This window comes from Hyperolius riggenbachi, chromosome 4, assembly GCF_040937935.1.
Source record: "Hyperolius riggenbachi isolate aHypRig1 chromosome 4, aHypRig1.pri, whole genome shotgun sequence".
Lineage (NCBI taxonomy): Eukaryota > Metazoa > Chordata > Amphibia > Anura > Hyperoliidae > Hyperolius > Hyperolius riggenbachi.
In genome coordinates, this window is record NC_090649.1 from 150,578,094 (window position 1) to 150,595,512 (window position 17,419).

Here is a 17,419-nt window from a genome sequence, read left to right on the forward strand (position 1 = left end):
GCAGTGACTTTTCCTCCACAGATCAGCTGACAGATCAGCTGTTTCAATAACCAGTCTCTGTGGCCGGCCCAGCTTGTGCCCCAATGCCGCTCCTTCCCGCTCACTAACCTGCCCTTACAATGTAAACAGATCCCTCTCCATAAGGTTGCTGTGGCTTGCTGGGCTGACCGGGAGCAAGGACACAGCTGTAGATCAATAGCGGCGTTTCTCTGATGAGAATACAGGAAGTGACATCACCGCTCACTTCCTGTACACGGCGAGTCATGCTGGGCCACAGCAAGGACAACTCCATGACATTGCAGCAATGTGTAATAAAACTCCAACCTATTAAAGCATGGAGATTACATTGCTGTTCCCCAATTGCTGCCTTGAAATATTAAGTGACCTCAATGATAAATGACAGCTGGAAAACATTTCCATAGCTCACCAAAGACTAGCCCCTCTTAGTATGTGGGGCTTGGACTCCTCTTGTGCCCCCCACAGAACTGAATAGTCAAAATCATTCAAAAACATAGGGACACTATTCTCTGGTGAAGATATAGGGCTTCTATTCCATATTTATAAACTGCACAGATAGAATTTTGTGTTTAAACATGCCAGCTAACGTGTTGTATTTTAAACAAAGTTTTATAAAATGATTTTAATTCTTCTCTGTTGTGAGACAAAAAAAAATAATTCACACCACTTACTGCTTGAGTTCTTCTTTGAAAAGCTCCAAATTACTTTTCTTCTTTTCCTTCTCCCCTTTCTTTAAAACCTAGAGAGCCAACATAGATAAAAGTGTGAATTTATAGTATAAAGAGAAAAAGAAAAAATATGACTTTAAATCCTACAGAAAAGAGAACATGATTTGGGAGATGAAACAGGATAAATAGCAGCAAAAAGTGGTAAAGTTTTTCCTGCATCATTTAGACATTCATGTGTGTATATATATGTATGTATGTAAATATAAACACTTTCCCTGAAATTAAGACATCCCCTGAAAGTAAGCCTTAGCAGGTATTTAGACCATGCTTCAAATACAAGCCCTACCCTGAAATTAAGCCCTAGCAGGTATTTAGAGCATGTTTCAAATATAAGCCCTACCCTGAAATCAAGCCCTAGCAGGTATTTAGAGCATGCTTTAAATATAAGCCCTACCCTGAAAGTAAGCCCTAGCAGCAGTAAGGGAAAAAATATGGCAACTTGTGTTTCTACTGGAGCCTATGATCTCAGAGGCAGGACTATGGCTCTGTCATTGGGCCAATCACTGCACTCGCAGCTACTCATGATCCTCCCCATAGGCTGAAGATTAGAGAAACCATAGCATGGAGCTGGGGGAAAGAAGAGGATGCAGGGGGTCATCAGAGTACAGCACGTCATGGAGCTGGGGGTAACAGGAGGATGCAGATGGACATCTGATGACACGGGAGACACCAGGAGGATATGGGGAAAAGGGAGAACAGGTGATAGAGGACACAGGTACAGAGTGTGACACTAGGAGGACACTAAAGATACAAGGGGGACACATGGGCAGACAAGAGGTGGATCCAGCAGAGGAAGAGGTGGAACAGTGAGGAAGGCAGGAGGACACAGCGCAGGAACTTGTGTGTTCATAGAAATAAGACATCCCCTGAAAATACTCCCTAGCACATCTTTTGGTGCAAAAATTAATATAATACACTGGGAAACGTGTGTGCGTGCAGGGGCGTAACTAGAAATCACCGGGCCCCCTGCAAAAATGTGGATGTTGAAAGAGGAAGTAGCGTCAGACACTTAGAGAGCGGAACCTCCGGCACATGGAACACATGGAGGTGTGTGTTCCTGCCTGCCTCCCCACTGCCACTGATAATTGCAGGAGGGGCGCGCGCAGAGCTCGAGGTGAGGGAGGGTGGAAGGAAGTGTACCCCCTGCCCACCGATGTTTGCCCATGCTCTCTCCTCATGCTGCGACCCCTTCTGCTCCCAAAAACAGCGCTAAGCGCGCCCCCCCCTCCCCACCGCGCACGCAGGGGCTGCAGCCCCTATTGTTACGCACGTGTTTGTGTGTGTGTGTATATATATATATATATATATATATATATATATATATATATATATATATATATATATATATATATATATATATATATATATATATATATATATATATATATATATATATATATACATATATATATATACATACACACACACACACACACACACACACACACACACACACACACCGTTGTTGAATGTATCAAATGATCAGAGTAAATGTCTTACCTCTCTGATTCCTTCAAAAGCTGCATACATCCCCCCAGGCCACACTGATAACACTCCCGTACCTGGGAGCGTTTTGTAGTCATTCTGTGAGGGACCAGAATGACTACAAGGGGCTGGAAAAAGCCCCATGTAAGTTAAACTAGGCACCTGTCACTTTAAGTTCCCTTTAAAGGACAACTGAAGTAAGAGGAATATGGGAGCTGCTATATTTATTCTCTTGAATATAAAGCAAATTCCCTGCCTGTCCTGCTGATCCTCTGCCTCTAAAACTTTTAGTCATAGACTGAGAACAAGCATGCAGCTCACGTTTCAGGTGAGTCAGACACTACTTATGCATGAACGATCAGCAGGGCTGCCATGCAACTGGTATTGTTTAAAAGGAAATAAATATGGCAGACTCCATATTCATCTCTCTACAGTTGTCCTTCAAAGAAGCATGATTCCATTACAACTGATTTAGTAAAGTAATGCATCGGCCGGCTATAATGGGGTAACTAATCAATTTATTAAACAGAAATACGAGATCCCTGAGGATTCTCATTTGCAGCATATCTGCATGCGAGTTTCAGGACATCAGACCTAATTACTGAATCCCTAGCCTGTAATGCAGCAGGGGTTTGGAATGGCTGCTTCCATGACATACTAATCACACAGGTACTGTATTTGCTTTGTGACAGATCCTTTTAAAGCCTCATGTGCTGTTAACACTCCACCAGAATACACAAAGAATGAGAGGGAGTAGGCGGACAACAAAAACTCCTATTCAAGGAAAGCAGCAGTGCACTTGTTCTGCAAGGCTGCCAAGTACCAGCACATTCAACTAATGCAACAGGAGATGTGATGAAAACCTATTTAAGTTATTTATAGAATTTCCCTGTGGAGCTCTAAACCAAAGATTTCTTGTCAAAACTGCCTAAAATATAGCAACTCCCCCAAAAGGATAAATGCGTTCTTCACTTTGTTCAATATGCCTGACTGACCTTCCCAAGAAAAAAAAACCTCCAAGCTTTAGTACTCTTACAGGGCAACTGAAGTGAGAAGAATACTGAGGCTGCCATATTGGTTTCCTTTTAAACAATACCAGTTGCCTGGCAGTCCTGCTGATCTATTTGGCATCAATAGTGTCTAAAAAACAAGAAACAAGCATGCAGCTAATCTTGTCGGATCTGACAATAATGTCAGAAACACCTAATCTGCTGCATGCTTGTTCAAGGTCTATGGCTAAAAGTATGCAGAGGATCAGCAGGATAATATATGGAAGCCTCCATATCTCTCTCACTTCAGTTGCCCTTTAACCTCCTGGGGGATACAATTATATCGCCCAGGAGGTGGCGCAGCACTATTTTTTAATTTTTTTTATTTTTGAAATCACGTAGCGAGCCCAGGGCTCGCTACATAATAGCCGCTGTGCAGCGGCATCCCCCCACCCCCTCTGATCGCCTCCGGCAATCAAAGCAAACAGGAAATCGCGTTCAGAACGGGATTTCCTGTTTGGCTTCCGCCGTCGCCATGGCGACGATCGTGATGACGTCATCGACGTCGTGACGTCAGAGGGAGTCCCGATCCACCCCTCAGCGCTGCCTGGTACTGATTGGCCAGGCTGCGCACGGGGTCTTGGGGGGGGGGGGGGGGAGCGGCGCGGCACGGCGGGTAGCGGCGAATCAGCGCAGAGCGGCGGCGATCGGTATATACACGCAGCTAGCAAAGTGCTAGCTGCGTGCAACAAAAAAAAAATTATGCAAATCGGCCCACCAGGGCCTGAGAAATCCTCTGTGGCGGCTTACCCCGAGCTCAGCTCGGGATTATCCCCCAGAGGGTTAAGTAGATGGTTCATCCACCAAGAACTTTTTTCTTTTGTTCCCGCGGGGACAGAGTAAGGGTGCACGCACGCACGCACGCACGCACGCACGCACACACACACACACAATGCTGTCACCCAAAAAAGATCGGGACACTGATGGTTAGGGAGCTGAATGCTGTACAGAGACACCTCACTGTTTCTATAGGGAAAGGAGAAGGGATGACAGCACAGCGCATGATGAAACAGCTTGCGGTGGAAGGGGTAAAAATGGACTAGATCTCATTTAAAGGGAAGGTTCAAGCAAAATAAAAAAAATGAGTTTCACTTACCTGGGGCTTCTCCCAGCCCCATGCAGCCACCCTGCGCCCTCGTAGTCACTCACTGCTGCTCCAGTCCCCCGCTGGCAGCTTTCTGACCTTGGAGGTCGGCGGGACGCATTGCGTACATTTTTACGCATTCCCACTAGTGCAGAAACATTAACACATACATTTTTACGCGTTACTGGTTTAATGCGTACATTTTTACGCATTGAACCAGTAACACGTAAAAATGTATGTGTTAATGTTCCTGCACTAGTGGGAATGCGTAAAAATGTACGCAATGCGTCCCGCCGACCTTCGAGGTCGGCAAGCTGCCAGCGGGGGACTGCAGCAGCAGTGAGTGACTACGAGGGCACAGGGTGGCTGAATGGGGCTGGGAGAAGCCCCAGGTAAGTGAAACTCATTTTTTTATTTTGCTTGAACCTTCCCTTTAACCACCTTAGCGGTATGGACGAGCTCAGCTCGTCCATTACCGCCAGAGGGTGCCGCTCAGGCCCTGCTGGGCCGATTTTGGTCAAATAAAGAGCAGCACACGCAGCCGGCACTTTGCCAGCCGCGTGTGCTGCCCGATCGCCGCCGCTCTGCGGCGATCCGCCGCGAGCAGCGGCGAAAGAGGGTCCCCCCAGCCGCCTGAGCCCTGCGCAGCCGGAACAAATAGTTCCGGCCAGCGCTAAGGGCTGGATCGGAGGCGGCTGACGTCAGGACGTCGGCTGACGTCCATGACGTCACTCCGCTCGTCGCCATGGCGACAGGAGAAGCCAAACACGGAAGGCTGCTCATTGCGGCCTTCCGTGTTACTTTTGGCCGCCGGAGGCGATCAGAAGAACGCCTCCGGAGCGCCATCTAGTGGGCTTTCATGCAGCCAACTTTCAGTTGGCTGCATGAAATAGTTTTTTTTTTATTTAAAAAAAACCCTCATGCAGCCGCCCTGGCGATCTTAATAGAACGCCAGGGTGGTTAAAGAATACCTGTGTGGTTAAAAAAAATAAATAAATAGTTATCCAGAGGCTCCTCCGATACACACACACGCTTGCTAAGACCCTCTTTCTTCTTTGAGGTCGTGCTCTTATCTGTCTAATGCCGGGCATACACGGCTAGATTATGCGCTGGAATCGAGCCAGCGTCTCGATCCCGGCGCGTCACCGCTCATTCCATGCGGCTGGCCGGATCGATTCCCGCTCGTCCCTGCGGGTGCTCCTTATCTTCTCATGTTTTTTTGCCATTGTCCGCCCACGGGTATTGAGCGTGGAATCGATCCGCGCGGTGATCGGACCTGTCGGAAATTATCAATCGAGCCATCGTCGTTGCTCAGAAATAAAAGTCGTTTATGAGCAGCTCCATGCTACTGTGCAGGCTGTACTTGTGCCTGCTCAGTGTGGCCGGGTCTGTACACAGACGTAAGTGCAGCAGCGACAACATATTCAGCAAGCTCTTGTCGAGAAGTTTGGAGGTATGCAGCGCTGGATGGATGCGGTCAAGGAGGATGGGGAGGGGGGAGTCACTAGACTATCCAGAAGCTTCCTTCTACTTAGGTAAGTTACTTCAAAGATCTTCACATGTACGCTTTTAAGATCTGTCATTCCAGATCTTTAAAACGAGCTTGGTTAAAGGGAATATGAAGTGAAAGTAAATTTATGATATGATGATTTGTATGTGTAGTACAGCTAAGAAATAAAACATTATTAGCACAGATATGAGTCTCATATTGTTTCCAGTACAGGAAGAGTTAAGAAACTTCAGTTATCTATGCAAATGAGCTTCTATGAGCTCTGCAACTTTATAAAGTCTTGGACAGCACTGTCTTTTGAAGCTCTTATCTGAACTGTCTCGGTTTCTTTGTTTATGGCTTTTCTGCAGAGAAAAGTTCAGAGTCAAAGAGTCACTAGCCTGCTTTGTGAAATCATTTAAAATGCTGAGTGTATTGTGGAAACTGCAATTATTAGAGAACTAGTAGACCCAAGCCCGTTTCAAAATGGGTCTGTGATTTTCACAGTGCGCATATGAAAATAAGAATGACACCATTTTCTTTGTTACTAATGTTCTGTTAAATATCCATATTACACAACCAATTCATTATATCATGAGTTTTTTTTTCGCTTTAGTGTCACTTTAAGATCTGCCATTCCAGATTTTCAATACGAGCTTGGTTAACAACTGTCCACACACTCCATTCTCTGCCGAAGGGGCTGCCTTGACTGAGCTTAGTATGGCTTGTGTACGCACCATAATTTGGTAAAGAATTTCTCATTAAAATCTGTTACATCTTTTATTTGCAGGAGAAATGAACAGGCTTTCATTTTTTAATTTTTATCTTTTGGGAGAAACTATCTGCCATGTGCTCAAACACACCATTCCTCATCTACGTTAGATTTTTTGGTAGTAAAGACTGCCCTTAAATTTTGTATGAAAACAAACCTACAGTAGGAGTGTGTGAAGGCTACCATTTTTTCTTTTAAAAATGCTACATACCTTGTTGTAATAGTGAACTTCTGAATTTTATGCTTTGAGACACTAACCCAGAACAAGAATGCAGCCCAGGCAACTGTCCATCAGCTGCATGCTTGTCCCAGGGGTGTGACTCAGGAAACAGCTTGGAATAAAGTTGGAGGTCCCCATACTCTTATCATTACAAGCTGGTACAATTTCAACAATTTTATTTTGTGTTCCCTTCCTAGAATTCTCCTTAATCCCTACAGGAATGACTAATATGACCTTAACAGTGCCCACCTCTACTTTATACCAACTTCTTCTTTCAGAAAGGGAAATATGAAGTGAACAGGCCATTTCTGTCGTGTTCCAGCAATAGCGCAGGTTTTGTTGAGAACAAAAAAAGATGGATGCCGCTGACAAACTACCTGTCATTGTCAGTATAGCTACATAATGTGAATAGTTGGTGTACACTAGGACAGGTTTGGGAATCACTAGTGTAAAGTGGAATTTAGAAGAACAATAAGATTAACAAAGCAAAGTCAATGGGAAACAAAAACCTGTGTCAGCGCCCTCACAGTTTTCTTAGGTTCGATAGGTAACATTGGAGGCGGAGGAGGCGGAGGAGTTGGAGGAGCTGGGCGTTCTATAGAAGGCTGCGGAGCTTTCACTTCAGAGAATCTTGACGATGGCTTATACAATTTGCCCTTCTTTTCTTCTGCCTCATGCTCATCTGTAAGAAAGTATTTTTTACTCCATTATTGACTTAATACAAACAATAACCTTTGACAGATTAACTTACTACTACTAATCTAATCACATAAGTCTCAAGTCTAAAAGGTGCATACCATACACGCACTACGGCAGCTAACAACGGGTCCGTCAGACCCTCCCGCTGGGTGGACTTTCAGGCGACAGTAGCGGGTGTGTACACACTGTCAGCGGACTGATAAGGCTGTTTCTGAGCTCAGAGCAGATCGTTCAGAAACAGCCTTATCAGTCCGCCGACAGTGCGTACACACGCGCTACTGTCGCCTGAAAGTCCGCCAAGCTGGAGGGTCTGACAGACCAGTCGTTGGCGGCCGTAGTGCGTGTACGCACCTTTAGAGGAAAGTGAAAGCAGCTATTAAGGTGCCCATACATCACTTGATTGCCCTGTACAATTGGCCATTAAATTTGATAATTTTATTGGATCGTGGGAGAATCAGTTATGTTCCACTCTGCTCAATCAACAGAAACTGGCAGATATTTGGTAGAATTTACCAAATTGCTTGATCGAGCAGGATGGAAAATATTGTTCGATCATAAAGGAATTGGCTATTATTCAAAGGATTTTGATTGACACAGAATCAATTTTTGATTTCAAAGCATGGAGGTAAAACATTATTCAGATGGATTGTGAAGGGGAATCGCACAGGATTTCGCTTGTGTGTAGGCCACTAGGTGGTCAAATTTCTATCAACCGCACTGTAGTTGATCGCCCAATAAAGTTGATCGCTTAATCGCTCAACGGAAAATCGAGTAATGCATTTCATTCACTTTTTTTATAGTTAAATAAATTTTTACAAAAATGTAGCTGAAATTCTGTTTTAAGTTTTAGATACAGTCCTTACCTTTTGTGGCATTGACAATTCCTCCTCGAACAAATGTTTTAACCTTGCTGGCATCGCTTCCTTCAAAAGCAGCTAAAAATTCTTCATAAATCTCTGCAGCAGCCTTTTCATCTTCCTGTGTAAAGTAAGAGTTAGATCTATTACACTATTGAACAGCTAGCTGCCTCTGATATAACATTATGTATTCAAGAGGTGTCATGAGATCAGGACAAGTTACTGCATTTCAAACACTTCATCTTGACACCATTTGTGAACCCTGCAAACCTCTCTTCGGAACAACATCTTTCCCAAAGAATGCATGTCACGCACAGAGAAAGAGCAAGCAGAAATCAAATGCCTAGGTAGCTCTGATACAACACTGACAGGTCATGTTTTATACTAATGTTGAATAATTTCTGCATGGAACTTTGAACTATCTTTTGGAGCACATGGAGATACAGAAGCAAGTGAAGGTTGCCAAAGATTGTTACAATAAGATATCTGTACGTATGTATTGACAGAGTGTACCTTGGAAATTCCCATGATCTCCTATGGGTCTTATGACTGTATATAAGACAAGTGCAGCGACTGACCGCTACTTCGGACAATAGTCCATCAAACAATGCAGCTTGATGAAGGACTATTGTTGGAAAAAGCGGTCTGTCACTGCATTTGTCACATGTTTTTGCATCCATAAATGTAGTTGAGCTTTAATACATTGTTGGTGCCACTGGCGCACGGAAGGGGGTGTTCCGGGTGTCTGGAACCACCCCCTCGCACCTAGACCGGAAGTGCCTCCTGAATCTGAGCAGCGGCAGCCACTGAATGTCATAGTGCAGCTGCCGCCTGCTCATGTGTGTGCGCAGCAGGGGGGGCCCGGGGCCCGCCAGCCGTGTGAGGGGGGGAGCGCTGTCGCCCCCCGATTGCGGGACCCCCCAGCCAGGTGTACAACTTCTTCCCTTCAGCCTGCAGTCTCCCGAGGCAGAGCAGGGCTATGGCAAGATGGCTGCCAAAGCCCTGTTCTGGAGACTATTTGTGTCTCCAGTACAGGGCTTCGGGAGCCATCTTGCCGTAGCCCTGCAATCTGCCTGTCAGCGCGGGAGATGTGCTGCAGGAGGATCGTCGGGGAGCTGGTGCCAGATGCCAGAAGAGGAGAAGACTTCTGTCAGGTAAGTGAATTGTTTTTTTTTCACAGGTGCATTTTTTTTGTAGTGTCTGCTGCCTACATTGTGATTTTCAGGTGTCTGCTGCCCACATTATGATTTTCAGGTGTCTGCTGCCCACATTACGATTTTCAGGTGTCTGCTGCCTACATTGTGATTTTCAGGTGTCTGCTGCCCACATTATGATTCAGGTGTCTGCTGCCCACATTACGATTTTCAGGTGTCTGCTGCCCACATTACGATTTTCTGGTCACTGCTGCCCACATTACGATTTTCTGGTCACTGCTGCCCACATTGCGATTTTCTGGTCACTGCTGCCCACATTGCGATTTTCAGGTGTCTGCCGCCCACATTGCGATTTTCAGGTGTCTGCCGCCCACATTGCGATTTTCAGGTGTCTGCCGCCCACATTGCGATTTTCAGGTGTCTGCCGCCCACATTGCGATTTTCAGGTGTCTGCCGCCCACATTGCGATTTTCAGGTGCCTGCCGCCCACATTGCGATTTTCAGGTGTCTGCTGCCCACATTGCGATTTTCAGGTGTCTGCTGCCCACATTGCGATTTTCAGGTGTCTGCTGCCCACATTGCGATTTTCAGGTGTCTGCTGCCCACATTGCGATTTTCAGGTGTCTGCTGCCCACATTGCGATTTTCAGGTGTCTGCTGCCCACATTGCGATTTTCAGGTGTCTGCTGCCCACATTGCGATTTTCAGGTGTCTGCTGCCCACATTGCGATTTTCAGGTGTCTGCTGCCCACATTGCGATTTTCAGGTGTCTGCTGCCCACATTGCGATTTTCAGGTGTCTGCTGCCCACATTGCGATTTTCAGGTGTCTGCTGCCCACATTGCGATTTTCAGGTGTCTGCTGCCCACATTGCGATTTTCAGGTGTCTGCTGCCCACATTGCGATTTTCAGGTGTCTGCTGCCCACATTGCGATTTTCAGGTGTCTGCTGCCCACATTGCGATTTTCAGGTGTCTGCTGCCCACATTGCGATTTTCAGGTGTCTGCTGCCCACATTGCGATTTTCAGGTGTCTGCTGCCCACATTGCGATTTTCAGGTGTCTGCTGCCCACATTACGATTTTCCGGTGTCTGCTGCCCACATTACGATTTTCTGGTGCCTGCTGCCCACATTGTGATTTTCTGGTGACTGCTGCCCACTTTACGATTATTTTCTGGTGACTCCTGCCCACATTACGATTATTTTCTGATGACTGCTGGCTGCTGCCCACATTACGATTATTTTCTGATGGCTGCTGCCCACTTTACGATTATTTTATAGGTAAATGCTGCTCAATTTATGATTAATTTCTAGTGAAATGCTGCCCACTTTACGATCATTTTATGGTGAAATGCTGCCCACTTTACGATTCATTTCTGGTGAAATGCTGCCAATTTTACGATTCATTTCTGGTGAAATGCTGCCCAATTTTCGATTCATTTCTGGTGAAACATTGCTGCATTACAATTATTTTCTAGTGAAACATTGCTGCATTAGGATAATTTTCTAGTGAAACATTGCTGCATTAGGATTATTTTATAGTGAAACGCTGCCCCATTACGATTATTTGGTGCCTATGGGGAGGGCCCCATCCTCATTTTCGCAGGGGGACCCAGTGATTTCTAGTTGCGCCCCTGGGGGAGGGTCTCTCTGACTGGCGGTATGAGAGCGGGGGTACTAGGGGGGCGGCGCAGAGATACATTACCTTTCTCGGCTGCGGTGATGACGTCCCAGGTCTCCATGGCTAGTTGGCTACCTTTCATCCTGGCTCTAACGTGACGTCGCCACGCCATCCAGCCGCAGCGGCCACGCTCCCCCCCTGAAGGCCATTGGACATCAGAGTATGCGTCCATGGAGAGAGAAGTACTGCTGCTGGATGAGCTGGAGTCTGGATAAGGCAAGTGCAGCCAGGGCTCACGGAGAGGCAGGGCGGGGGGATGTTTGGAAGCCAGCCAGCCATTCCATGATCCACAATATGTGAGAGTGAGAGAGGGGGGGGGGGGTTCATCTGGCTATATATACAGGGGGGGATCTGACTATACACACTGGCTATATGCAGGGGGATCTGGCTATATACACTGGCTTTATGCAGGGGGATCTGGCTATATACACTGGCTATATGCAGGGGGATCTGGCTATATACACTGGCTATATGCAGGGGGATCTGGCTATATACACTGGCTATATGCAGGGGGATCTGGCTATATACACTGGCTATATGCAGGGGGATCTGGCTATATACACTGGCTATATGCAGGGGGATCTGGCTATATACACTGGCTATATGCAGGGGGATCTGGCTATATACACTGGCTATATGCAGGGGGATCTGGCTATATACACTGGCTATATGCAGGGGGATCTGGCTATATACACTGGCTATATGCAGGGGGATCTGGCTATATACACTGGCTATATGCAGGGGGATCTGGCTATATACACTGGCTATATGCAGGGGGATCTGGCTATATACACTGGCTATATGCAGGGGGATCTGGCTATATACACTGGCTATATGCAGGGGGATCTGGCTATATACACTGGCTATATGCAGGGGGATCTGGCTATATACACTGGCTATATGCAGGGGGATCTGGCTATATACACTGGCTATATGCAGGGGGATCTGGCTATATACACTGGCTATATGCAGGGGGATCTGGCTATACACACTGGCTATATGCAGGTGGATCTGGCTATACAGACTGGCTATATGCAGGGGGATCTGGATATATACACTGGCTGTATGCAGGGGGATCTGGCTATATACACTGGCTATATGCAGGGGGAAGCATCTGGCTACATACAGTGGGTATATGGGTATATACAGGGGGGGGATCTCTGGCTATATATACAGGGGATCTGACTATATACACTGACTATATATACAAGGGGGATCTGGCGAAATACAAGGGGGAATGTACTGAACGGGGAGTCACCTGGCTATATACTATAAATGGGGATCATGTGGTTACTTATCCTAACTGGGGGGGGCTCATCTGGCTACCTGTGTGATAAATGGGGGTCATCTGCTCACCTATACTAAAGAGGGGTGGGGTAATTTCCTTATCCAAAATAAAGGGGGGTTATCTGGCTACTTAATCACTGCCACATTATATATATTTTGGCGAAACTCTACTGCATCATGTGTATTTTGTAGGGAAACACTGCGCATTGTGTGTATTTTGTGGAGAAATGCTGTGCATCATGTGGATTTTGTGGGCAAACGCATGCGCGGTAGTGTGCGGCTTGCCAAAAGAGACCTATCAGGAATCCCCCCCCCCCCCCCTTGAATATCCTGGATTTGCTCCTGGGTGCCAACCTTTATTGGATCTGTTGGACGTTTGGCCCCTGGCTGTACTGAGGAGCAGGTCTGAGCACAGCATTACTTGTTTACTCATGAGTCAATTTTCTGTTTACAGTTTGGACATATAAGACAGTACACTGCAAGGACAACAGTTGCAGATTGATCGTAAGTTATCTGATCCAGCCGATCGCTAAACATACTGTGTGAAACCATTTGCTTACATCAAATATTTGCTTGTAGCCATCATAAATGATCGTATTGGGTGACAATCTTCCGTATGTAGATTCGCACGCACCCAATAAAATTTTGGCGGATTTATAAAATTGGGAAATTAGTTATGAGGGCAAAAAATACACTATTGTTAAATAAAGCTGCTCAGTATGCTGAGTCAGATAAAGTAAATAGAAAGTGCCTTTGTTGTATGCACAGAAAACTGTAAAGACCTGTGCATACACTAAAGTCAGCTGAGGCATCCGATAGCGATCATCTCTGCCGATAATTTGGAGTGTGTACAGCAGCCACAGACTGACCAGTGAGTGACAACAGATAGCTTTGTGCTCATTGCTCACCCAACCACGACGTGATGTCACTGAGTACCCCCTACACACACATTGCGTGTTTTCAGCCAGTAAGCTGACTATGCATCTATACAGCCATGGGATGTTGCCCGAGGGATCGGTTGCCGATTCCCACCAGACATCAATCTATCGTGTGTACGGGCCTTAAGAGGTGCCCAGAATAAGAAAAGTATACACAGTTCTATACCTGAGGACATCAGTTGTCACTGACTAAACTCTTTGTGTAATAAAGTTAAATATTTGCGCTTACACCAGGCTATGGCTTGTTTAGACTGACACCCCTCCTCAGGAAGTATTCTTAAAGGGATACTGTAGGGGGGGGGGGGGGTCGGGGGAAAATGAGCTGAACTTACCCGGATCTTCTAATGGTCCCCCGCAGACATCCTGTGTTGGCGCAGCCACTCACCGATGCTCCGGCCCCGCCTCCAGTTCATTTCTGGAATTTCTGACTTTAAAGTCAGAAAACCACTGCGCCTGCACGCCTGTGTCCTCGCTCCCGCTGATGTCACCAGGAGTGTACTGCGCAGACACAGACCCTACTGGGCCTGCGCTGTGCGCTCTTGATGACATCAGCGGGATTGAGGACACGGCAACGCAGGCGCAGTGGTTTTCAGACTTTAAAGTCTGAAATTCCAGAAGTGAACCGGAGGCGGGGCCAGAGCATCGGTGAGTGGTTGCGCCAACACAGGATGTCTGCGAGGGACCGTTAGAAGCCCCGGGTAAGTTCAACTCATTTTCCCCTGACCCCCCTACAGTATCCCTTTAACACTTTATTTTGGGTGCCTTCTACTATTTATTGAACAGCTGCAAATGTTAGAGTCCTATAAGTGCCCCCATACCAGCATCCCTCCTAAGAGTACTGAAAGGACACCGAAGGCAAAAATAAACAATTGTATCTATTTTACTTCTCCTAAAAATGACTTTTTAAGATATTCCATAGTTTTATTTTATGTTTAAATCTACTTAGGTTTTAACTGTTTTATTGTTTTTGCTCAGTGACACATTCATTGAAGTATGCCAGAGCTAAAATCTATGAACTATTGACCCTTTTTTTTATCTCTTTCCTGCTCTCAAAAAGGCAATTTCTGATAGGAAAGTGTTTTATAGTTGGAATTATCTTATCAGTGAGGGTCACACTGTAGTCACTTCCTGTCTGAGTCAGCCACTTATACAATACAATAACATTTCTATAGCGCTTTTCTCCCATAGGACTAAAAGCGCTTAGGCTCTCTCAGATTCAGTAATTGGTAGTAGGATGAAGTATTCACACAACAAAAAGGTATATTTCTGCAAATGCCAAACTGAACAGGTGGGTTTTCAGTCTGGATTTAAACACATCCAGGGAAGGCACGGTCCTGATCTGATGAGCTAAGTAGTTCCAGAACGTAGGAGCAGCATGACAGAAGGCTCTGGGACCACAAGTTTCCAAGTGGACTCTGGTTATGACTAGATTATTAGAACCTGAGGTTCTGAGAATGTGGGGATTGCTACGCAGCTGTAGCATTTTTTTTCATGTATCCAGGGCCAGGATTATTTAGTGATTTAATCTTGAATAGGACCCTCCATTTTATAGAAACGTACCGTGTATCCCCAGCATTAGTTTCTTATGCTGGGGATACACGGTACGTTTCTGTACCGTGTATCAGCCAGCTGATAATATGGCCCGATCAAGCCGCTTGACCCTCGCCCGCTCGATCCCCGCCGGCGGACAATGGCAGGGAATCGAGCTCTGATAAGGAAGCGCCGGCGGGGACAAGCGGGGACGCGGCTGGGGTCGATCCGGCGCCGGTCGACCCGTCTATTCCCAGCATTAGTGTTGCATGTGTTCCTGCTGGAGGTATTTTCCCTAACATCCTGTCCATTAACAATATTAAGCTGGCAGTTTCTTACACTTCCAAAGACTAAAACATTAAAGTGGAGGCTGTAATGAAACATACTGCCTAAGCTGGAGGCAGCAAATGTCTAAGTACATGTACATACATTCAATTTGACATCATCTCTAAGCCTCACCTTCTTTTTGAGCTCCTCTTGCTCTTTCTTGCTTAATGTTCTCTTTGCAGGGGCCATTTTGCCAATACTAAATGCTTTGAGTTTACTTTCCATAAGAGACTGCTGTAAAAAAAAAAAAATGATTTAGTAACTTACTAGGAATGATCTATTTCACATGACCCAAGAATTGAAAGTTTTCATTGATTACTGAATTTTGCATCAACTTTCTAAACAACTGTCTAAAAGTTATTGGACACATTACAAGTTTTATCTTCTTTATATAAACTCGATTAAAATGATTGTACCAAAAAAAAAAAAAAAAAAGTTTTCTCCCCAATCAAAAAAAATTTGTTCCCAAATCAAGAAAATTTCTGTTTTTCTAAATTTTTGATTGAGATTGGATTTGTTAGAAGATTCAGACCAAATTTACAAAGACTTGTATGGTGTGTGATGAACTAATAATCTGTATTCAACCAGAACAAATTGCATATAACTATGAGTACATGCCAAACTTTGCTGTTTGTAGGAAGTAGATTGATCAAATGAAAAATTGTATTGGATCGGTCAAAACAATTAAAATTAAAAATTGTACCGTGTGTAAATTGTACCTCCTTACATCCTGGTTATTTTCAAGAGCGAAAAAGAAAAGGGATGGCCAAGGGAGTTTATTACAATGTATATTTGAATGAATAATCTCCAGGAAATCGTTCATTCACTAACAGATTAATTCAAATTGTATCCAATAACATTATATTATATGCAACATATTAAAGCCCGAGCAATGTTTGCACACACATTTATCCTTTAGGTCCAATTCTTTCTTACAGAAAACATTTAGGCTAGGTTCACAGTGGTCAGCTGCATAATGCACGTGTTATAAAGCATTAGAACAACTGAACTGCAATGGAGACTGGACATAGACAATGCAGTGAGTTAGAATAACGCGGATCAGTTACAACGCAATAATGTGAACAGCCCCAGTAGGCAGTGAGTTGACATGCAGAATCATTCTGCAATGCAACTGATCACTGTGAACAGGGCCTTAATCACTGTGGCGTATGTCTGAAATTATAGGGATGTCACCTCTGGCTGGGCAATGTCCCATCATGGGAAGTATGTAAACTTTTTCGCAGCCAATTCATGTAGAGGCTTGCAAATACTCCAGGGCCAATTTATTTTTGCACATTTTTTTATTTCTTTATTAGATTTTATGTTTCTAATTATTACTGCTGTAATGTGTATTTATGGCCACTTGTCACAGTGAAAGACAATAAAAGAGGATTTCTGTTTTCAGTTTCTAGGTTTTCTGCTTGGAGACAGATCAAAGCAAGCCAATAATTTACAGCACTACAAGGAGTTCTGCCGGCTGAAGACAAAAAGCAGTGCATGATCTTAAAGGGAACCTTAACAGAGGGATATAGATGTTTCCTTTAAAACAAAACAGTTGTTTATCAGTCCTGCTGTAAACCCTTTGGCTGCAGTAGTGGCTGAATCACACACCTGAAACAAGCATGCAGCTAACCCAGTCTGACTTCAGTCAGAGCATCCGATCATGCAGATCAGGTGCTCTGACTAAAGTCAGACTGGATTAGCTGCTTGTTCAGGGGCTGTGGCTGAAAGTATTAGAGACACAGCAACAGCAGGAGAGTCAGGCAACTGGTATTATTTTAAAAGGAAAAATCCACATCCTTCTCAGTTTAGGTTCCCTTTAAAGTGAGATAGCTTGTTTGTGGCTGTTAACAGGTTAAAGAGAACCTAAAGTGAGAGGGATATAGAGGCTGCCCTATTTATTTCCTTTTAAACAATGCATATTGCCTTACTGATCATCTGCCTCTAATACTTTTAGCCATAGACCCTGAACAAGCATGCAGATCAGGTGCTCTGACTGAAGTATGACTGGATTCGCTGCATGCTTGTTTCATGTTTGTGATTCAAACAATACTACTACAATTGGTATTGCTTAAAAGGAAATAATCATGGAAGCCTCGTTTTA

General features: G+C 45.0%; 1 protein-coding gene across 7 annotated transcripts in view; it reads right to left on the bottom strand.

Annotated features, from left to right (window-relative positions):
* U2SURP (U2 snRNP associated SURP domain containing) overlaps positions 1-17,419 on the bottom strand; it is a 103,341-nt gene that overhangs the window by 57,825 nt on the left and 28,097 nt on the right. For 3 of the 7 annotated variants that reach the window (XM_068280774.1, XM_068280773.1, XM_068280771.1), the window contains exons 2-5: positions 15,448-15,549; positions 8,408-8,522; positions 7,373-7,527; positions 690-757 (exon numbers count right to left, since the gene is read on the bottom strand). In XM_068280774.1, the coding sequence (XP_068136875.1) occupies positions 690-757; positions 7,373-7,527; positions 8,408-8,522; positions 15,448-15,549 (440 nt within the window). Of the gene's footprint in view, positions 1-689; positions 758-7,354; positions 7,528-8,407; positions 8,523-15,447; positions 15,550-17,419 lie in introns of all 7 variants that reach the window. The other 4 variants (XM_068280769.1, XM_068280772.1, XM_068280767.1 and 1 more) reach the window with 2 other exon arrangements.